This window comes from Silurus aristotelis (genome assembly GCF_946808225.1).
Source record: "Silurus aristotelis genome assembly, chromosome: 3".
NCBI lineage: Eukaryota > Metazoa > Chordata > Actinopteri > Siluriformes > Siluridae > Silurus > Silurus aristotelis.
Window position 1 is genome coordinate 35,484,135 of NC_139576.1, and position 23,992 is coordinate 35,508,126.

Here is a 23,992-nt window from a genome sequence, read left to right on the forward strand (position 1 = left end):
GTGACCTCACCACCCCATTCATATGATCTAACCAGACTACCCCAATATCTACACACCTCTGCCCTCATATTAAATCATAATGACGAGTTTAACACTGAATAATCAATTTACAATTTTAGTCGATGTACAGTAACATGGCAGGAATTTAAAACACACACACGCGTTTATTTATTTATTTATTTATTTATCTGTTTGTTTGTTTATTTATTTATTTATTTATTTATTTATTCAAAAATGTGCGCCTATTTACGGTCCACCTTAAAAAATGGTGTATAGTTTCCTGAAACGCCCCGTGCCTGAAGTCACACACACACACACACACACACACACACTCACTCACGCACGCGCGCGCGCGCCCGCACGCTCACGGTCACACTACCTGCCCGGAATAGTGTGTGTGTATGTGTATATGTGTGTGTGTGTGTGCGTGTGTATTCTAACTAAAGGCATACTGGTCTGTGTTTGAATCTCTTGGTTTATTTTATACATCCAAAGGATTTGTGTGTGTGTGTGTGTGTGTGTGTGTTTTGAGACACAAGACGGAACATCACAATCAGGGTGAACCATGTAAAGAAGATCTTCCAGCTCATTCAACTATAGATACATTTTCTTCAAAGGTTTATTGAAGACACTAATGACTCTGGAGCTCGCGCGTCTCATCTGGAGTTTGATTCACAGCTGGATTTCGACTTCTCCTTGACGGATTTTCAGGTATCTTGGGGTTGATTCCTGAAGCCTGACCATGCAGGAGAACGACAGGTATGCAGGCAAGAAGAGGAAGAAGCCTGTCCAGAAACAGTAAGTTATTATTATTATTATTATTATTATTATTATTATTTATTTAGTTTATTTTTTTGAAAGTTTGTACACTTTTTCATAGTGAACTTACAACAAATCGGTTTTCAGACTTTTCATTACCACTAGTCTCCCTTGCATTATATTAAAAAAGCTATGTTTTTATTATATCAAATTGTTAATTTATTAATTTGGAAAAATGTGAAAAACATAACTTTTGCTATTCATGTAATAATTAAGCGTAATTGTCCATCCTGGAAATCCGGAATCGCGCCACACTTGCTATTTAGTGCGCCTAGGTTACATTCTATTTACTGGGGCTCTTAGGGCGCCTATGTAGGGAGCGAAGCCGCGATTTGGGCACGATCCGAAGTTTGTGCGAGAGGAGCTTCGCTCGCACGCGATGCTCAGGGGAGGGAGGGGGGAGGAGAGGGGGGGGAGAGGGAGGGGGGAGCGGAGGCCTCAAGTATGTTAGTGTAATCTGATATACACCCCCCCCCCCCTCTCTCTCTCTCTCTCTCTCTCTCTCTCTCTCTCTCTCTCTCTCTCTCTTTTTTTCTTTTTATTTCTTTTTTTTTTTTTTTTTATGTGGGAAAGCTTTTTTCCCTCTCCACTACCCCTGTGTTGACATATTTTGGGACCCGCTCTGCGTTTTTTTTTCTTTCTTTTTTATAAAAAGAAGGGAAAAAAAGGAAAGTTGTTCACACGAAACGAACCGAACAACCCCCGAAGATGAGTGGAAAGGCACGCGAGTCGAGAGCCTGCGAATGCGCATGCGCACTACACTCGCCCTTATGGACGTTAATGTATATATGCACATAGTCACATAGCCATTATAATACATTGTATGTTAATGGACGTTAATATTAAAACTCTCTTTGAGGCTGTTCATACAGTTTAATTGATTTTCGACAATAACTAGGGGTGTGTGTGTGTGTGTGTGTTTACCTAAGGGCATCTTATTATCACCAATGTCATACCCTAACCCAACCCTATATGGTGATAAGGTTCATATCCAGATGTTTATATATATATATATATATATATATATAGCCTTATTGAAGAAATTAAACATGTGACAGTGATGAACTGGACATTAATTATTTATCTGTAATTTAATTATTTAAAAGTTTTTCGGATTCAGATGCTTTGCAAAAGTTAGGAAATCTATCTATCTATCTATCTATCTATCTATCTATCTATCTATCTATCTATCTATCTATCTATCTATCTATCTATCTATCTATCTAAGTGTTCGGATTCAGATGTTCAGTGTTCAGATTTTATTTATTGTGTATTCTCGTGTATCTTGTGTAGTGTTTGCATCTATACACGAAAACAGAACTAAAATATAAAAATAAAATAAAAATGACCTATACAGCCTTTTTTAACACGGATCACCACGTTTCTTCCGTTTTCGTGCGATCACCTCACCAAACCTCCCGAATTTATCTTGGCGTCGATCGCCACATGTGTTTTAGATGTATAACATGGTTGATGCGTGATGAGTTCACATTTCATCCGAGTGATTCATATTGAGCCGACCAGCGCTGGGCGCCGTCCAGGCGAAGATCATTTGCAAACGGCGAAGGCTGTTGGACTTCGCGACCTCGGATTCGGCAATCGAAGAGCGAAGTCCTGGCACATCTTGACTACACCTGCTTTCTTGCTTGTGTTTAGAGTGTGTGCAATTATGTTTTGCCTCCTTGTTTGCATTACATTTTACTAATGAGCCGTTGAATAGAAACTTGCAAGTTCGAACACAAGTACAGTTCTGCCAGTCTAAACATAGTCCCATTATTAGCATTAAGGAAGTCTGGGAGTGTTTTTTGATGTGGCTTTAAAAAAAAAAGAGGGAAAAGGAAACATGGGGGGGTCAGAAACTCATACATATTCAACATAAATAATTATGAAGATATAAAGCGTCTCTGTCTTTAAGCATCTGAGCACAGTTTAATCCAACACATTATAATCCAAGAAAACTCCAGGCCCTTATGTTTTTTACATTATGCTATGCTACAATTATAAAACTATACAATTAAACTACAACACAATAACATACTGCTATAAAAGGGTTTTTTATATGCATGAAAAACTCCAAGCGCTTCGTTCTCATACCGTCTTTATGACTATAATTATAATACAAAGGAGTCTGCAATGGACGTTTTGCTGTGTCACATGTTTTCACAGTGGCCCATATGGTACTCATGGAAACGAGTGCAGACTGACGTGCACCATCCTGCTCTATGCGATAAAAACTTTTACAGACCCAGAGTTCAGCAAGCGACATCAAATCGACACGCTCAAATCACAGCATTGGCATTGAACAATGCATTTAAACGAGTTATGCTGTATATGTGCTCGGGTTTGCATTTGATTCGAGGGGTAAACAAATATAAGCGTCATATTTCAGGGTTATCCAGATGGCTGGACTAACGGTGATTGCTTACAGGTGTGTAGGATTAGTCTACAGGTGTGGCCAATTAGCAGTGAATCCAACATGAGTCTGAATTCTCTTGTGGCCATATTTGTATGCTCTGGTGGGTTCCTGGAGGCAAGAATTAAAAATTGCTTCACACTTATTTGTGTTTAAAAATGTTGTTAGCTATGCCCTTCTGAAGCTTTCCTAAATCTTGTTCTTCGATATACTTCTATCTTCCTTTAACAGGAAACCCTGTCCCGATGTGACCAAGTCCAATCCGTCGAAGCGGCACAGGGATCGCTTGAACGGCGAGCTGGACAGGCTGACCAACATGCTGCCCTTTCCCGAGAACGTGCGAACTCGCTTGGACAAGCTTTCCGTCTTGCGCCTGAGCGTGGGCTACCTGAAAGTGAAGAGCTTCTTCAACGGTTAGTTCCGGCGCTGTTACAGAAAGGTTTATCGCATGTCGCATGTGAAACGAATCGCTCTCTTTGGGGTCTTTCAGTCAAGTCAGTGAACTAATCTAAGGAAACAGGGAAATAATTATGAAACAGCTCGAGTCATCATTGCAATCGAATCCAGATGTGGCTCAGAAGTTAAAGAACATTTCCTGGTACTAGGCTACATATAGTAGACTGAAGAGGGACTGTAATCATACACTGTGCTCTCAAGCTTGCATGGCTTACACAAGCGTCCTTTCAGGCAGCATCCTTTCTAGGATTAGGCAAACTAGGCACTCGTCTAGGGTGCAACCAGCTGGGGGTGCCAGTGAATGCCCCCAGCTCCGCCCCCCATTTAATTTGCCTGTACTTTTAATATACAGTATATGTTACTTGAATTCAGGCAATGTTCCACTGATCATTATAATGTTTAACTTTTTTATGGAAAGTTCCGAACGATTTATATGGTCTGGGTGTGGAGCATTGCGGTGGGAGGGCGGAGCTTTTGCACGGGGAGGTGACAACCTTGCCTAGGATGCGCAAAAGTCAAAAGTTTCTCTCACGGTTCAGTGTAGAACCCTGGTCCAAAAAAACTTTGTAGCCTTAAGTCTTGTTATCTAAAGCAGAATCTACAGATGTTGTTATGATGTCATGACGCTCCTCTGGGTATGTAGTGACTATGAAGGCCATCAAGATGATTATCCTGCGCGCAGGAATGATTAGCATGTAGAGAATCTGATTCAAGTACTTCTTTGCCATTATACTGGTGTCTACTCCACTGTTAAAGATCAAACATTCTCATCCAGGTAATGAACATCTGCGTGAAGATAAATGGAATGCATGACCTAAAATGATGACCAAGCGTCTAGACAGTTCACCTTTACCAGAGTTGCGTCTGGCCATTATTTCGAGGCGTTGCGATACGCCGTGATTAGACATATCATGTTAGAAAAACTGTGGGATTAGAATTAATCGATTCCAAACTTGTACACAACAAATAAAGAAACATGTGGTTGAGTGAAATAACTACGCCAGCGAACCAAACGTACACGAGCGGCTTTTATCTTGCATCAAAGCGATTAGTCATACAAAATTCCATTGAGTCAGATGTTTGGTTTCATACAATCATGAAACACTTGTAAAAAAAAAAAAAGAAAAGCCTGGGCTGTCTCTCAATTCCTGGGCTTAGCTACACATCCTAACCACACCTTGTACCATGGACCGAGCTCTTTCAGAGATGGACGTTTGTGATGCGTGGCCTGAAAGAAGGGCGGTTAAGAATGACTAGTGAAGTTGAAGGATTGGCCTCGGCTTTTTAAAAGAAAAAATAAACGCAAGATATATGATTTACATAAGACCTTTTTTCCCGTCCATTGCTTTTGGAAGTCGCTACCTGAAATGGCATTTCAAAAAAACGCGTTTTTTGCTCTTTGTTTTGGATGAAATGGAAACCAAATTTTTTTAAAGGTTTTAAAAAGTCTTTAAACGAGTCTTCATTTTCAGATTTCCATGTAACGCTACATGTTTGTTGGTTACGTTTCTGTGGTGTTGTACTTCTTTCTTTCGCTAGTACTAAATATAATTCGTTGTATTACGACGACAAATCAGACCAACATGCAACAGCCAATCGGCTTTCTGTTATTGGCGTGAATCTTTTTTTCGGATTGTACCACAGATGTAAAGCAGATTAGATTTTTCAGCTATGGGGAAGTTCAAGTTTAGCGATACTTGGCTTGATATTAAAATTAGTTCATGACTCGGTTAGGGCTGGTTGCTAACAACATGTTTGTGTGTGTTTTAGATGTCATGATATAGGTCTTAAATTTTAAAGTTCTTAAATGGTCTTTAATTCGACTTTGCGAAACCTGCAGAAACCCTGTTTTTGAAAACACTCTCCAAAGTGAATACGTTCGAAATATGGCGTTTTTCGCATCGCAGCACGGATTGTAAAAACTTTTTATTGTAAAAAATTGTAAAAACGCATTTTTACTCATGTCCGTCACATTTCCCCGATGTCTCAAAGAGCCGGAAGTAAATAAACAGCAGGCGGAATTTACGTGGGTCACAGCGTCCTGTGTTGTGCTTGTGCTTGTGTTCAGCAGATTACCCTCCATTGAGCTTTAGTAATGGTTCTTGTTTGTGTAGCACTCAATGAGCAACCGGCTGATAGGAGAGCAGGAGGTGTCTCGCTTCAATCTACTGTATATGAGCAGGAATTCTCTCCATTCTGTTGGAAAGCTTATTGTTGCTGTGCTTGATTTCTTGAATTGACCTATCAAGCAGCAAGATGAGAAGGCACTACCTGAAGGGAGGTGGTGGTGGAAGCACAGTGGTTAAGCCATTTGGATCAGAAGGTCACGAATTCACATCCCAGCTCCACCAAACTGCCACCATTGGGACCCTGAGCAGGACCCTTATCCTTCAACTGCTCAGTTGTAAGTCGCTGTGGATAAGGGTGCCGTAAATGTACGAAGGTCTGTGCTGTTGGGTCGAGGTCATTCAAATGGTCATGTTGCGTTACTTGCTAATCGCTTCAGGTAAAACCTTGTCTTTAACGTTTGTTACATTTCCAGTTCTTGCCCGTAATTCATCACTTAGTCAGTATTCATGTCAGCGTACTTCAAACTTTTCCAGGGAGGCCTGCTATAAAATCTCTGAAAATGATTAAGCGCTAGGAGGCACTTTTTTTTTTATACCACTTTACTGGTACATCAAAGATAGCATCAGCAGAAACATTATCGCTCGACTCTTGTGAACGTTTTTCAGGTCTGTACACATCCCAGGGAAATTTTCAGAAAAACCACATGGAAATGTTCCTCTGACAACTTTTTTTCTTTCACAATTTCTCAAGAAAGGTTTTGAAACCTCACTCCCACATTCGGTCGTTTTGTTATTAAGGAAACGAGCGAGCGAGCGCTTTTCAAAGACGCCCAGTCAGAGGTGCAGAGGTGCAGGCTTTGAAATGAACAATACTTTACATTTCGTAAACTCTCCGGTGTCAGATTGCCTTATTGTGATTCCATGCCTCGATTTCTCACAAACCTTTTGTACGCAGTTGAATCGCTATTCGTCGTGGTTACGCGCATTGTCTTCGCGGTTCCTCCCGAGCCGAAATGCATACGGTTGTGTGTTTTCGTGAAGAAAAAAAGAAGAAAAAAAACATTCGACAAAGAAAACAGGTTTGGCTGGGATCCATCCTAGAGCCGCGCTTGGACATCGCTCAAAGACGTCGTCTTGCAACGTTTCATTCGGTTTCACAATGACACAATGACATTCCAAAACAAATATTTTCCTCCTTGAGCGATCGAGGAAATGCTTAGCACGCAAAGTGGATCTGCATCGAAAAAAAACAACAAGTCTTGTTAAGGAGGGGAGAGTTTACACCTCGGAGATTTGATTGGGAACAGATGTCCGAATCGTTTCGTTAAAATTCTTTCAAAAGGAAAAGAAATACAGCTTGGGGAACTTACCCAGCTAAAGAGAAACAGTTAAAAGTGTTGTTTTGCTCAAAAATATGTCTAATTTCTAATGTCTTTTGATAATCCTGACTTTATAGTTTAGTGCTTTTGGGTCGTCTCTGTGATTTGTAAATTTTTACCCCGATTCCACTGAGACTCGGTGTACAATCAAGGCAAAAAAAAAGCCCTTTAATTCCTAGCAAATGTGCACCAAAACAACCTTTCACCCCCATGCAAACAGGCGGCTTATCAGATCCCGGCGTCTAAATTTAGACGTACATTGGGCCAGTCCATCTTTGTTTTAAATCGTGATGACGCCAGCAAACATCGGCTCCTTTTTCTCAATCCTTTGATTATCATCATGGAAAAATGATAATGATCAGACGAGCAAAATCCTTAGTGGAGAAAGATGGGCCTCTACTGAAGCCAGATAAGGCGAGCACACATCAGGGCTTGTTTGGATCTGTGCTGGGTTGTGAATAAATGAAGGCTCCTGGCTTGTTCGGTGGAACCCTCGGAATATGCGAGGTCTGAGATTTTTCAGAAGGATTGGAAAAGGACCACTGTTTAATTCTGGTGAAATTACCAGTGGAATGTGGTCTGGTTTGTTCGTGTTTATATGCATAAACAGAATTGAATAGAGTGATGAAGGCGATGAATAGATCTTTCATCGTAGCGATGATCGGGAAGTGGCTATTCGGAGAAAGTGAGCACACAAAATTAGAACAAAAACACCGGCTTCAAAAGTCTTTCGCAAACTCTTGCGGTCACTTTCGGAGACCTTCTTGAATGGATTCGTGCGTTCGGATTGATCTTTAAGGGAGCACCGTTTTATCCCGTCGCATCGGATCTTTATCTGATGTTCAACCTATAGCTCGCATCCACTTTCTCTCTCTTTTGACTGGAAAGCAGAAGTCCAACATAGTCTAGTCTCATTTCCATCTATAGGTGAAAGGTTCCTATTTCCTTTTTAAGGTCCAGAGGGCAGGATTTCCACATTTCAATAGTGTTAACAGATCATAATAAATGAATATTCTAGCGTTCTTTTTGGGAATATGGTACTTTTCTTGTTACGTTTCTTAACACGAGATAAGAACTGGGGATTATTGCCCTTTCTGAGGTACTGATATTGCCCAATCCTGCAGCATTCAAATTAGCCATTCAACAGAGAGGAAGCAACAGGCAACCGAGGACTTCAGAGAACCTGAAAGACCTGGTAAAGCTTGTCCGTCCCTGATCATTATTCAACTTTCCTGGTTTTGTGTTTTGTTTAGATGCCCGACCTCGCATCGTACAGAATAAACATCCTAGATTTGACACAAACCTACCCCCTTAAAGCACCACTGCCCCTTCCCGTCAGCACTCAAACTGTAGCCTCGCGAGCCAGACATCGAGCTAGCGAGTCTGGTATGTTTTTTTTCTTCAATAAACATGCCCGAGAAGATGACCACATACCTTTTCCCGTAACTTTTCCACAGGCGGGGCTTTGGTGCATGAGATTTGGAGCAACTCGACCTTCCCCTAACTACACACAGGTTGTGGGAACCAGTGAGAAACTTTGATACTTCGACAATAAACCTCAGGCGTTTACCTCCGATTTGACCTTCCAAGAATTTAAAGCATGCTTTACCTATTAATATTACTTTTGTGGGGGAAAAAACCCCTCAAAAAACAAGGGATCGTAAGATTTCTCAGGGAACATCTCGTTCTACTTTCCCGGGAAGATGTTCCATTAGATTTTGGAGCGTTCTTGTGGAAAATCTGTGCTCATTCAGACATAAGAAAGTTAGTAAAGTCAGGTACTGATGTAGATGAGGCCTGGGGTGCAGTCAGCGTTCACATTCATCCCGAAGGAGCTCTATTGCAGGAGATATTCAACTCTGAAGGGAAGGAAATTTTCAAGCTTAAGCAAAGAAGATGAGTCACAACTGTGGTGACAATTGAATGTCCCAGAGTTGAACTGTAACACACTTAGTGTACATTTCCACATTTCCAGTTTTTGAACTGTAATAAGGGGAAGTAATAGCTTAGTGGTTAAGGTTTTGGGTTTCACATCAGAAAGGTATCGCCAAGCATCCACTGTTGGGCCCTTGAGCAAGGCCCTTAACCCTCTGTGCTACAGGGGGGCTGTACCATCGCTGATCATAGCTTCCTAACATTGTTGGGATATGTGAAGAAAGGATTTCACTGTGCTGTAATGTACAAGTATAAAGCACCTTTTTTTTTAGCTTGTCATGCTGTGTGTTTATTTGCAGGATTACACTGGGTTTATGTTTCAAATGCGGTCAGTCAAATATTAAAATTAATAATTTCAGTACATTTAATTTGGAATTTCAGTAATCCCTTTCGGGGTCTTCTCTGGTTTTACATGGAACGTATCTGATTTTGTTTTGCGGATTTTTCGCTGTATCGGGGGATTTTACAGTATCCTTAAGAGCCATTTGGGTTTGCGGTTCATTCATTTCATCGTCATCACCTTCATCATCATTAGTACTGCACACTTAATTCATCATCATCTTCATCATTCAAGTTGTATCTTTGAATTTTTTTATGTAACGTAGGTTTAAGAATATTGAAAGTGTTTAAGAGCAGAGGAAAGGTTTATAAGAGTGTTGGGAAGGTTTATAAAGCCTTAAGATATACATACAGATATACATACTGTACTACACTATACTACATACTACAGTATATACTATACCATACCATTTTGGTTAAAAATCTTTTATCCATTTTCTAAATCTTTGTGAGATATTTTGTACATCATGGCTTTAATATGTTATGAGGAATCGTTTTACGACAACCTGGTGTTGTCCCACATATACCCTCATATAAACACAAACACACACATGATTCAACTATCAGTCGACTATAGGCAAGACTTGACTATTCTGATTTGACTATGTAAATCATTAGTCGGGGACACCCCTAGTTACAACGTGGTACATTTAACACACAACGCAGTACAGTTATTATCCCAGCATACAAATATTAGGCAAAAAATCAGTGCGTTTACTTAGCTGGTGTGTGTTAATCTCTAATTATTCAAATTAGAGATTGTTTCTAAATTCTTGCTAAATTTATTGCAATTAGCAAACTCCAGTCGTCTTTTTCATTAGCCTCGATGTTAGCATCCACAGGTATAGGCGTGTTACAGGTTTGCCATTTTATGCCACATTTGGATAATTCTACGCACTCGGTCTGTTGAGAATACATGCAAAGTTTTTACGTTTATAAGACGTCGCTTGAGGCATCCAAACAGCAAGCAAAAATCTGCGCATCTGTAGTCTTAGCCTGTGTGTTTTATTATCTGGGTATTTATTTAACTGTAAATTCTTGCTAAATTCTTGCAATAGGCATTTCATTAGCCTCGATGTTAGCCAGATAGCTAAACTAATTTAGCGAAATAGAGAAAATTACGTCCCCCTTAATACTAGGATATTTGTTTTGGGGTTTTCATCATTACATTGCGAGCAGTGTTGGAATGCCGGAGCAAGGGTCGGACATTTGAGCTTTGAGCCACAAGAAATTCTTACTAATAAGAATAAGAATGACCACCGCATATTAGATTAGCAGAAGAGCCCAAAATATGAACATAATCCACGCTTTGAGTTCATATTCTGCGTGTTTATGTGCACTAAATTTGTTCTTATAATATCACTGTCTTTATTAATGAAGGTTTGATTTTTCGATCTTACGATGAAGAGAGCGATACGACAGCAGCGTACGATGTAGGATACGTTGGGATGAGCGTATCTCTCGCCCTGTGAGATGCCCCGCTCTCGCTAGTGGTCGACGTTGTCTCAGTGTGTATGTTTTTCTGTTTTAAACTATTTCAAACAGCAATTTTTGTGATAAAAGCATGTCTTTCAAGTGCTCAAGCATGTCTCCTGCTTGTAGTGAAAAAAAGGAGAGGAAAGCAATCAATTTATGGTAGAAAATGAAAATTAGAAATCAGCATGAAGCAGGAAAGACTGTCACAGTCATAGTACCATCTTCAACTTAAGATATTTTTGACTTACGATGGGGTAGTCGTACTGTATCTCCATCGTAAGTAGAGGACAATCTGTACCTATTTTATACAGGAGAAAAAAAAAGTGTGTAGTATTACTAGTATGAACACGATTGTTCAAAACGGGCAAAATTTATGAAACCTACACATGACGCTACTATATATATGCTGGGGTGTAAATTTGATAGGTGCTTGATATAAAATAAATGGTACTTTAAAAAGCCCTTGAATCTGGTGTTCTTGAAAGTGTGAAACCCTGGAGAATACAAACTAATTTTGGTAAGAAGTCGCTCGAGGCAGAATTTGTTTTTGCGATTCTCTTTGCATTAATTCAAGTGCAGAGTTGAGAACCCTCATGCTACAGAGCATTTGGATTGAGCCTTTTGCACCCATGAGTGTGAGGTCAGTGGCAGAGGATGCAGCGTTTACTGCAGTCAACACACTCGCGTCTCTCCTGCAAGGGTCCCTCGGGCCTCAGGGAGCACCGCTGACAAGAATGTTTCCTTATCTGAACAGCTGCCGCAGGAAAAAGCCAGGATGTGGCCTCACCCTGCTCCGGCCGTCTACTCTAGTCACGCAACTGTTTGGCTGCAACCCATTAGTTCTCCATTGTCTCATGTATTGTCCACACACACACATCTTTTTTTTTTTTTACTCCAAAAGCTGAACCTTACACCTCATTGTTTTGTTCATTGCTTCCACTGGAGCTTTGTTTGTTTCGAATGTTCTTTATCAGGGTTTTTTTTTTTTTTTTTCTTTGTTCCCTGCAGGGATCTGTCTGCTGTTTTCCTTCATCCTTACTTAACTACCGAATATTGACGCATCCTAGAGTCTCGCTCTCATACGAAGCGCATTCGCATGTTATTGAAACCAGGACCGGGTTTTTTAAGACGTCTGGTTTCAACAACAGTGAGTTAGTTTGGGTAAATCCTACATGAGTTTTTTTTTTTCTTCTTCTTTCTTTCTCTTTCTTCTACATCTGGCTTTGTCCTTATTCAATCTCCCGGAGCAACTTGAGCAAGTCTGAACGTGCCTTTGGGTCTCAGATGGTGCATGGATCCTTTGACATGAAACAAAAGCTTAGTTTAAGATTAAGAGTGTAGAGGATGATGGGGCCAAGATGCGAACGGGATTCGGGTGTACCGGAGCAGTACAATTCAATAGTTTTGTCTATCGATGGTGAAGACAGGTTAATAAAATGCAGGTCTCTAGTCAAAGGCAGGACGGAGTGTTCAAAGGCGGTTTCGGGCTCGTGTCAAGATTATATGTGTGTCTTTAGGATAAGGTCCGGCCTTGGTTTTAGTTTAAACATATTGTGTTTCAAAGAAGGATTATACAAAAGGACAAAAGATGAACGGGATTTCGGTAAACATCCAGGTTTAATTGTTTGTCGTTGCTGTGTGGTGCGACGAACCAAAGAATGTCCTCCGAAAAAAACAGGCATATTATATATACACTGTATATGTGTGCCTGTTTTTTTTTCCTGAGGACATTCTTGGGTTTGTCCCACCACATAACAATGATACACAATGTGTGTATATACATATAGACATATATACGTATATTTATAAAGCTTCACAGAACCAAGAGTCCTTTTGACTTCACAGTTTTTTTATAGTGGTGTCTAACGGCAGACCCCGGGGGGTCTTCAGTTTAATTCACACCCCTTCAGAGTATCTTCGGAAAAGAACGGACGCATTGTTTGTAAATTGCTAGCTACGCATGATTTATAGCTGACCGAAGGCCATAGCACTCATGGGAAATCGAAGACATGGCAGCTTGTAGAAAATAAGGTACATAAGTATTTTGACATAAGCATTAATTGTTCCTCTCTTTGGCATTACGATGGATTTAAAGCGAAGCAATCATTTTGGGATTGAAGTAAAGGCTTTCAGCTTTAATTTATAGAGGTTTTAACAAAAACATGGCAACCGTGCAGGAACTACGAACGTAGCTTTATCAGCGATGAGTTGTTCCGAATACAAATGAAGGAATTCGAAAAAAGTGTCTAGACAGTCTAGATACAATGAAACATTAAAAAAGTCACAGGAAAATTTTCTGTTCAAATAAATGCACAAGCTGTATTTATATTATTCACATATTATCAGGGTTTTTTTACTGTGAGGAAACAGGAAATTGGTCAACTCTACTGGGAGCTGCAACTCCCAAATGGCTGGTTTTGCTCCAAGTTTTATATATAACCCAAACCAAAATAACCAAAAAAACTAAACAAAAACCAACAGCAGATAACAAAACACAACTGTCAAACCACATACATGCAAAAATCATCGCAAACAGAAAAAAAAAAAAATTATTATATTGCTGATTGGATGAAGCATTTATTATTCTCACAATGTGGATATATATATATATATATATATATATATATATATATATATATATATATATATATATATATATATATATATATATATAGAGATCTTCAGGATAAAGAGATAATCAGTCTTATTCACTTCACAGGTCATATAATAATTTATAATTAATTAATGAAATAAATTAATAAATAAATAAAATGAAGACCTTTAGCGCGACACATTTAATTACGATGTTCTTTCTTTTCTCAGATATAAACAAAAAAACACCACTGAGAAATAATTTTTAATAACTAAACTTTGTCTCAAATGGCGATTAAAACCGTCCGTGTGGAAACGTAGTAAAAGTTCCTTTTGGTGTCCTGATGATTTACGTAAAAAAATACTTATATAATATTTCGTCTTCATTCTCAATGTTGAGTTTGGTTTCACTAATAATAACTAACGTACATTTACATAAAGCATTGATATTTGTGAATGTTGATTAAAGTATTAAAAACTTGAAGAGTATTAATTTAAGGTACATTTAGAACAGATCAAAATCACTAAACTAATCACGAGTTAACGCATGGCAATCGTGATTGTTGCATAAATATTTTTATTAAATTATTTCTTCATCATGGCTCCTGTTAGTGAGTGGGATATATTTATAAGGCAGCAAGTGAACATTTTGTCCTCAAAGTTGACGTGTTAGAAGCAGGAAAAATGGGCGAGAGTCAGGATTTGAGCGAGTTTGCCAAATTGTGACGAAGACTCTTACTAGTCCTTCGCCCTGTGTTTTCTGTTTTCTGTGATTGCTGTTGTAGGTAGCACTAGGGTTCAGGAGGAACATTGTTTCATTTCACTGTGTAATGCGTCAGATATACATGGTTGAAATGACAATAAAATCTTCTTGACTTGACTTCACTTGACGTCTAATCGACTGGGTCAGAGCATCTCCAAAACCGCAGCTCTTGTGGGCTGTTCTCGGTCAGCAGTGGTCAGTATCTATCAAAAGTGGTCCAAGGAAGGAACAGTGAAGTCGAGGCTCATTGATACATGTGTAAAGCGAAGGCTGCCCCGTGTGGTCCGATCCGACAGACGAGCTCCTGTAGCTTAAATTGTTAATTAAATGATGATAATATTAAAAATAATAATGAATACACACAGACTCACAAAATGAGTTGATTTTATAGGCTCATTTTGTCTTTTACTATAACAGGCCACTGTTTTGTTTCTTTCTGATTCCCCTAAAGTGCACAATAAAGTAATAAACCTGGCTCGATAGACGTTATTTTCCATGTACAACCTAAACACAATCATGTTCTTGTGGATGAATGTGACATAATGAACCATTTTTGTTGACATTTGGAATGGTGTTTTCTGATTTCTTGTCGTTCTTCTCCGTTTCAGCCACCATGATGAAACACAGTTTGGACTTTCACACTGGGAACAGGTTGAACACCAGCAAAAGGGATTCATTGGGCATCTCAGAGGGGGATCTTCTTCTTCAGGTAAATGACTGGAGATTAATCCTAGGAGTAAAATTTTCAACTTGGCTTTGTTTGTTTTGTTTTTTTTCTCAGCATTAATGCATGTTGCGTAACCCGGTATCTATTATATGTTTGGAGAGAGAGAGAGAGAGAGAGAGTTATTAAAGTGTATAACGGTGACTCCGGGTCAAGAAAAGAAATCTGAATAAGTTATGACAAGCCAGTTTGTTCAGGCTCTATTTATGAAAGAACCGTCACGCTTAGCAACAGCAAACAAAGCCGCTGTGTTCTTTACGTTATCGCTTGGACTCACTTGCACCATCTGTCTTACTCAAGCTGATGTCACATGTTTCTTTTGTTCTTGCTGAGAATCTGCCACGTTTTTTTACAACCAATCGGAATGCAGCACAATAGAACGCGGTTCTATTGTCATCTTTATGTACACCATTAAATGTGTTTGTTTACTGGACTGACAATGTTTTTCCCCATGAATACGTATTAAATTATTTCGCGTCTCACGGCGGTCAAAAATATTTTTCTTTTAGCGTTAACTCAACGTTGCACAAAGATGTTGCAGTAACCAATCAGACCGCTTAATCCGAGGCCCCCAATCAGGCGTCCAATGTATGTAGCGGTGCAGCTATGGCTCCAGTGAAAGGAGACTTGTGCTTCTTTTGCATTCATTCTCGCTGTATGAGATTCCTGTCTACGATGCAGCGCTCCGTTCTACTGCGTTTCTCTAGAATATTGATGGTGTTTCTTCAGCCGTGACATCATGATGATGGTATTAAAAAGGTGGATTGATTCAAATAGGACACTGCTGAAGGTCTGGGTGTGAAATGCATGACAAGTGAATGTGTCGTATCCTAATTTCTTGCAAATCTGTCCATTTATTATTACTAGGCTCTCAATGGGTTTGTGCTGGTGGTCACTGCAGAGGGTTATGTCTTCTACACGTCTCCAACCATCCAGGACTACCTGGGATTCCATCAGGTGAGAGGCAATAGATAACTCACTTGAAAACACTGTTGGATCGATGATTACTACAAGAAAGTCAAACAGCGCCATGGATTTGTTAAAAAGAAATCCTGATGCTGATGTGAGCGCTGGAATTGGGAAATTTGCATTGTGCATGCAGACGTTTGCTTATTTTAATTATAAAAAGGTCTCAGTATTGGATTGGTAAAGCTCTGGTTAGTCTTTTGCCATTGTAGAGTAAAATAAAAAAAATTCTGCTTATTTTAATTTATATGCACTTTACACTCATTGATTACTTTTCTTTTGCAGTCTGATATGGTCCACCAGAGCGTGTTCGAGTTCATCCACATAGATGACAGAGCCATGTTTCGAAGGCAGCTGCATTTTGCCCTCGACCCAAAGCTGTTAGATGTGGAAACTGATGGTTAGTCAGTCTTTATGTTTTATTTATAATTTCTACTCAATATTACTTTGTTCTCGAGCATCATGACTAGCTGGGTAGAAAGATTATATGAACAAATACATGCAGACACCTGACCATTAGTTTGGAATTCCCATTCCGGATCCCCATTTTGCTCTTATATTTACCTCCACTCTTCTGGGAAGATGTTCCAGTAGATTTTGAAATGTTTTTGTGGAGATATTTTGATCAATTACTAATGATAACTAATGTAGGTGAGGCACTCAATTCATTCCATTCAGAACTCTATAGCAGGAGATCTTTCTCTCTAACCCATGTAAAGCATATCTTCATGGCTTTGTGCACATTCCATGCTAAGGAAAGACGTGCTATACAGTTTTGTGGGAAGATATGCCTGGAAAGGTCGGGTGTCTCCAAACTGACATTTCTATCTTTTATTGACTGTTTCCATTTCATCATGTTTTTTTTATTTCGTCTCATCTAGCAGGTACCCAGAACAGCAGTGACATCACGAGGAACATTGTAACCTATGACCCACAGCACATCCCACCTGAAAACTCGTCTTTCTTAGAAAGGAGCTTCACGTGTCGCTTCCGCTGCCTTCTGGACAACTCGTCTGGATTTCTGGTACCAGGATCTTTTTTTAATTTAGACTGAAAATATCTACACTATATGGACAAAGGTTTGGGGATACCTACCCATGTGATTTTTTTTTAACATACCATTCGAGATTTAGTATCCATCTGCTGGTATGATAACCTCCACTCTTCTGGGAAGATGTTCCACTAGATTTTAGAGTGGCGATTTTTGCTAATTCAGCCACAAGTGTGTTCGTAAAGTCAGTTACTGCAGTGCAGTCTGGGTTCCAATTCATCCCAAAGGAGTTAAATAGGGGTTTGCGCTCTATAACAGGAGATCTTACACTCCAACCCATGGTTTTGTGTAGAACAGGTTTGGGTCTCCAAACTACCTAAGTGGTATCTTAGTGGGTAAAGCATTGGTTCAGAAGGTCATGAGTTTAAATCCCAGCTTCACCAAGCTACCACGTTTGGGCCCCTGAGCAAAACATTCTGCTGCTCAGTTGTATAAATGAGACAAATGTCTCTAATAGTATCTGCCAAATGCCTTAAAAAAATCCAGAGATGTCTTATACGATTGTGTGCCTTAGATTTTGTGGTAACAGCTTAAAGAAGAACCAGATATGGCTGGAAAAGTGTCCCAGGCGTCCCAGTACTTATAATATACTTTGCGGTTATATATTTACTGTTCTTGATGTTCCTTTATTTTAGAAAGTGAACATTCACGGAAGGTTGAAGTTCCTGCATGGGCAGAACAGAAAGGCTGAAGATGGGTCTCTAGTCCAGCCTCAGCTTGCTCTTTTCGCCATCGCTACTCCTGTTCAGCCATCAGCCATCCTGGAGATCCGGACTAAAACGCTATTATTTCAGACCAAGCATAAACTCGACTTTACACCGATTGGTATTGATTCCAGGTAAAGTCTGGTCTTTTATACTTGAGCTAGATTCAAAATAAAAGTCATAATTCAACAACAACATTTTTATTATTTATTTCAGAGGCAAAGTTGTTCTGGGTTACACCGAAATAGAGCTGTGCATGAAGGGGACTGGATATCAGTTCATTCATGCAGCGGATATGATGCACTGTGCGGACAATCATGTCAGAAGTAAGTCTATTTCCAGATTTACTACTTACAGATCAATGCTAGCAGGGTTTCTACACATTTTGGAAAATTATTAAAAGTTTATTTGAGTGATTTCCAGGTCTGGACTAGTATTGGAGTAAAAAAAAAGAACACAGTATTGAAAAATATTTGTGTTTTCATACTATCGCCCTGTTCGGTTTTCTAAAATTTGTACAAGAATTTTTATTTTTTTAAACAAAAGGTACCGAACACTTTAACTTTTGAAAACATTCACATCCCTGCACTGCGCAGAACGTAAGGCGCTTCAACCTGCGTCATTGCCACCTCCCGTTTATTTACTTCCAGGCTCTTTGAAACGTCATGGCGACGACTACAAAATGGAAATGGAAAGTCTCATTTTTTTCACGGTCCATACCGTGACGCAAAAAGGCAGTTTTTAAATGTAGCCACTTCGGAGAGCGGTTTCAAAACAGCTACGTTTTTGGTTGACCAGTTGAACGCCGTCTCGGTGTGGACGGAAGTACAAAATGGAAAGAAAATATGCCTTGTTAAAAGGAATCATAATAATGCGAACATGGCCTTAAGGGGATTTTTTCCGTGAAGTGAGGATCAGTTTCTCAGGGCTGCTAAAAGATCGGTGATAGACCGGATCTGCACAGCTGTGATTGGTTGTAACATTACCACGACAGTTTAGCACCCCATTTGACTAATATTTGAGTCTGGAAAAGTATGGAATTTTGAAATGAAATACGTGTAGGAACCCTGTGCTATGTAAAAGCTTAATGATGAAGCGATAATAATTTGGCACATTTTTTTAACAAAAACATTTCCTATTCAATTTATTCCTTGCTAGTGATAAAGACTGGCGAGAGTGGAATGACCGTGTTCCGCCTTTTAACCAAGGACGGAGGATGGGTTTGGGTGCAGGCGAATGCCAGGCTTGTGTACAAAGGAGGACGCCCTGACTTCATCATCGCTCGTCAGCGTGCCCTGATGTACGTATGAACGAATGAGAATTCAAACGGTCTAAACGGCGTGTACAATATGAAATGTAGATGTGAGCTTTTTCTATTTGCCCACAGGAATGCGGAAGGGGAGGAGCACTTGCGCCAGAGGAGAATGCAGCTTCCTTTCAGCTTCACCACAGGAGAAGCCCTGCTCTATGACACTAGTCCGACGCTTGACATGACGACTCCCGCGCAAGAGGGAGATGGAGGTAGCGAGAAGACCTTCGTTCCGAGCTCAATCCTCGGTTCTATTCAAAAACAGGACAAGTCGATTTATCATCAGGCGACCAAGCCTCAGTTTACAGCGGACGATGCCTTCGCGGATAGCTGGGCTCTTTTCAATGTGCCGAGCCATCCAGTACAAGATGAAACTGCAAGCGAAGAGGACACCATTGTGTCCATGATTGACTCCTTGGAACAGTTCGCTCAGGACGGAGATCTGTGCACGGTGCTTCAACAAATGGAAGTGAACACGGCCAATCTGAAAGAGTGGGAAAACGCACTTTTGCGGATGACCAAAGACAGTAATGGTAATGACAGACCTCTTAGTCTTGATGAGATTTTCACCGATGATATATTCTCCTATGTAGAGGATGCCCTGTACAAAGAGAACAATACAAACGCAATCAAAAGCGATATGTTCGGTGGATATACGCCACTGCTTTCGGGCTTCACAGATCACAACTTTGACAGCAAAGACACAGATAAAAATAATACCAAAGTAAACTCGATCGGGCAGCAAATGGACAGAATGCCTAGTACCGATTCTACCTTGGGAAACAACTTTCAGTGGTATGCTGAAGTACCTTCGAAGAATCAACTAACTAACTCGGCTTACTCGCAGCTGTCCGGCTTGTTACCGTGTAGCGAATCTGCCCAGAATGAGATGCATGTGAAATTCAAAGTAATTCAGAGAATGCCCAGCGATACCCTTTGCAATCGATGGGGGTTACCGAAACTCGCTGAGAATGGCAGAACCTCCAAGCTGGAGAGTCACGACTCCTACTACCAGTTTGCATCATGCTCTGCTCATCAGGCTAAAGGTCCACAAATAAATCATTCACCAAATCATATTCACAAGCTAAGCCAAACTACTACAAATCCTTTGAACCATACGAGTGCGGGGGACCGTAATCCGTGCTCACGCCCACCCAAAAACGGCGTCTCACCAAATCACACGTACTTTCCCCAGCAAAACGAGATCCACAATTGGCAGAACGGATCACCAGAGCATCTGGGTGCCTGCATGATCAAGAACAAGCTCGCATCTGAGGGCTGTTATCAGACTTCTGGATTCCTTCCAGCTGATCTTCTGCCAGAGAGCTCTGTTGATAAACACGTCAGCTTTGTCGGTAACGCGTACCTGTCCCCGCAGAGCGGCTCGGCGGCTAGCGATTGTTCGCCACTCAGCAGCTGCATGTTCCAGAACCACTCCCCCCTCAGTACACACGTGGACCAACAGCCTCCTCAAGCGCACGCTGTGACCATCTCGTCGTGCGGCAAGAGCACGTTACCCATCAACCATAGCCCACCGCAAGCGTCCTGTTACTTTCAGTGGGCGTGCAGTGAGCCGCTGGTGGGCACGTCCTCAATCCCGCAAAAGGACACTTGCATCAGTCCTTCGTCATGCCAAATAGGACCTGGCATTGCTATTCTCGACAGTCACAGTGTCTTCCAGAGATACCTTGACTGCAATGGACACATTTAGGTAATGACTACATGGATAATTACTTACAAATGCTTGTATATTGTACATGGAAGTGGTGTTACTGTAGCTCAGTGGTTAAGGCTTTGGGTTTCTGATCGGAAGGTCGGGAGTTCAAACCCCGGTATTGCCAAGATGGCACTGTTGCACTTTTGGGGGGCAGCATCATGGCGAGCTGTTCTAGGATTTTAGAACAGCTAAAAATGGGCGATTAATTTGCGATTAATCAAGAGTTAACTCGACAATCATGTGATCAATTGCAACTTAATCTCACATTTTTTCTGTTCTATAATTAACACTTTTTAAGTTTTTAATACTCGAATCAACATTGACAAATATTGACGCTTTATGCAAAAGTATGCCTATTATTAGTGAAACCAAACTCAACCTAGAGCACGAAGACAAAATATTCTTAATAGTTTTAAAGTAATTATAATGTTTTAAATGACGTAAATCACCAATACACCAAATGGAACTTTTGTAACGTTTCCACACGGACGGTTTTAATTGCCGGATGTGTGCGTCATGGCGGATTTTGGTGGTTGATTTGAGACTTGGCGCATCATCAGTGAAAAAGGTTTAGTGATTAAAAATTTGAATTTTTTTTATATCTGAGTAAAGAAAAGACGTTGTGAACAAATTTGTGTTGAGTTTTAATTTTGCCTCTTTTATATTTATTTATTTATTTATTTATTTATTTTTGATAAAAATGGTCATACAGGACTGTATGCTGCATTAATAGCACGCTAATAATATATATATATATATATATATATATATATATATATATACACACACACAAACTGTAGGATGAACTTAATCGCATGCTCCTCTCTTCCAGGCCAAGGACCACCACACTAAAGACATATTTCCTGTCCTCCCCTCATTGGTGGATTTTTCTGAGAAACCTGCGAAGGGCAGCTGTCGTTCTCAGGCTCGGACTTCTCGAGCTCCTCTGTGTGGACTGACACGGACGCCACAACGTCCTTTGCCTTCTGACTATAAAAGCTGCATTATTTCTTATTAAAACATGGAAGTACAATGAATATTGTTTAAATACTAAGCATCGTCTATATTACAAATAATTGCGGTCCAAATTGGAGCCATTGTAACGAAAGGAATCATTGGAAATCTCGTGGAATGTTTGACAGGTTTCTTGTTGTGTAGCTTGCTTTCTCGATTTCTTTGAAAGGATCTTCCTTTCGCACGGCCTGCTTTTCCCCCCACAGCGCCACCTCCACAGGGTATCTGCTCATATTCGTTCGTACATGTAATATCAGAGTAAAGTCCATAGTATTCCACCGATACCATCGCATGCTTTATTTGTTTTTTTCAAACATACTACGGAATTATCTACACACGATATCTAGACCAGCCTTTTAGATACCATCGATAACTTAATATCGCTACTTTTAAACGCACAGACGATTATATCGGCAAACCGCATCGACGTTTTTCAAAAGCGTTTTGCCTTTATGTGTATTCTATACGATGTATATGATGTACCTTATATAGCTTTTACACGTTTTTCATTGTTTTTTTGTCCCTTTTTTTTTTTTTTTTTTTGTGATGTACCTTTTGACAAATGTTTATACAAGCAAAATGATTCGATTTTACCTAAATCTTATAGAAATCGTTTTATATACAGTACATATAAAGAAATCGTATCACTCTGAAGTGTCTCAGTGTTCTTTCCGTCTTTTGAAAATGTACACTCAAGGAAAAGATGATTTCATACATACCGAGATTAAAGGTTTTCTCCTGACACCATACATTTCCTGTGTAAAAAGACTTCGTCTGGTTTCCAGAATCCAACTTTGGTGTGGTTACACTGTTCCATCTCAAACTCGGCATTGTACGTAAACCCATCATTATCTAGAATCCATCAGTATTGTAGAAAAATGCAGTATCAAAGAGCGCTTGATATCGACCTCCTAATATGACCCTGGGTTTCCTGTGCATTACTGTTTATCTGTGGATTTGAAATCAAGGGAAATTGTGTGTTTCTGTGCAAATTCTATGGAAAGAAAACGCAAAAGCATGAATAGTAAAAGCTTTAGTTTTGTCTGATCTTTCCTTAAAATTTCTTGAAAAATCCGTCTTCTAAATGTCTGTGTTCAAATGGAAAAAGTCCATATGAATATATTTGAGTTGCGCAGTGTGCTACAGAACCCTAGACGTTATCGGGTGCCTGCTAGAGGACCTCGGAGTCGTCTGGTTGAATTCAGATTGGTTGAAGCACCAGATTCAAGCGCTATGAAAATGAAGACAATAGACTATTTGGAATTATTGAATGCATCTTCATGGGCAGAAATATATTTTATCAGATTCTGATTTGAGTTTAAGACACCAGAGAAGGCTGAAGTCCAACATCTTAACCACTGACCAACCCTTGCTGGAAGACCTGCTTGAAACCGCTACCAACTTCCTGGCTAATATCTTCAGTATTTCTCCTCAAGAATGGTGATCATTTACAGAAGACTTTTTTTTCTCTTTTCTTTTCTTTTGTTTAACGCTTGGCTTGTAGAAAGGGTTTCTTCCTCATATAAAAGTCACGTCAGACTCCATCATCAACTCCTTTTTTGCGGTTGAGTTGAACCTTTACACCGGAGTTTTCTGATCCCTGGATGTTAAAGTATGCCTTTTTTCTGAGTGTGTGGTCACAAGATGTTTATATGACACCGGATGTTTGCATGAATGCAATGCTTGTACCTTAAGTTGTTTGGAAATTGTTCTAAAGAAGGAACCCGACCTGTGGAGGTCCACAATAAGTTGCTTAGATTGCCCAGTGATATCCTGAGGGGAAAACCTGTCACTGGTTCTAAATACAGCTGCATATGTGAGCTTCCAAATGACTCCTAATTATGACAATTGGCCAATCAGAAGCTTAGATCTGTCTGAAAGATTTCAAATTGAGTGGTGTTTTGAATGAGTGGGGAAAAAAAACCCTATTTGATGTATATATATATAAAAAAAAAAAAGATCTAAAAACTCACAACCATGAATGTAACATAATGAGGAATGTGTGGAACTGGAAAATCTTTATAATATATACCAGGATGATCCATGTTAAAAAATTTACTAGTTCCAGTTTTTAAAGGACACTGAAATTAAATACAGTTTTCAGCCGCAAGGGCTTTTGAGATTTTGTGGAGTTTTGTGCTCATTCAGTCATAAAGGTGTCATTAAAGTCAGGTACTGATTTAGGTTATCTATCTATCTATCTATCTATCTATCTATCTATCTATCTATCTATCTATCTATCTATCTATCTGTCTATCTGTCTGTC

The 23,992-nt window shown here is 39.9% G+C and overlaps 1 protein-coding gene across 2 annotated transcripts; it reads left to right on the forward strand.

Moving 5' to 3' along the window:
* Positions 1-284: 284 nt before the first annotated feature.
* Positions 285-22,380, forward strand: LOC310723830 (aryl hydrocarbon receptor-like). 2 transcript variants are annotated; one of them, XM_083537236.1, is made up of 11 exons: positions 285-798; positions 3,464-3,645; positions 14,850-14,950; positions 15,833-15,922; positions 16,217-16,331; positions 16,813-16,955; positions 17,618-17,820; positions 17,903-18,012; positions 18,845-18,986; positions 19,074-20,706; positions 21,545-22,380. In XM_083537236.1, the coding sequence occupies exons 1-10, from the start codon at positions 743-745 to the stop codon at positions 20,704-20,706; spliced, it is 2,775 nt and encodes a 924-aa protein (XP_083393362.1). In that variant the 5' UTR covers positions 285-742; the 3' UTR covers positions 21,545-22,380. The 2 variants fall into 2 exon arrangements, with proteins under 2 accessions (XP_083393362.1, XP_083393363.1); XM_083537237.1 differs by having other exon boundaries at positions 336-798; positions 16,816-16,955.
* Positions 22,381-23,992: the final 1,612 nt, after the last annotated feature.

Bases quoted from the DNA above. Each gene is read 5' to 3' on its own strand.
- LOC310723830 (XM_083537236.1), top strand. From the start codon at position 743: ATGCAGGAGAACGACAGGTATGCAGGCAAGAAGAGGAAGAAGCCTGTC. The intron at 16,956-17,617 runs GTACCAGGATCT...CCTTTATTTTAG, and splicing joins ACAACTCGTCTGGATTTCTG to AAAGTGAACATTCACGGAAG. The intron at 18,013-18,844 runs GTAAGTCTATTT...ATTCCTTGCTAG, and splicing joins TGCGGACAATCATGTCAGAA to TGATAAAGACTGGCGAGAGT.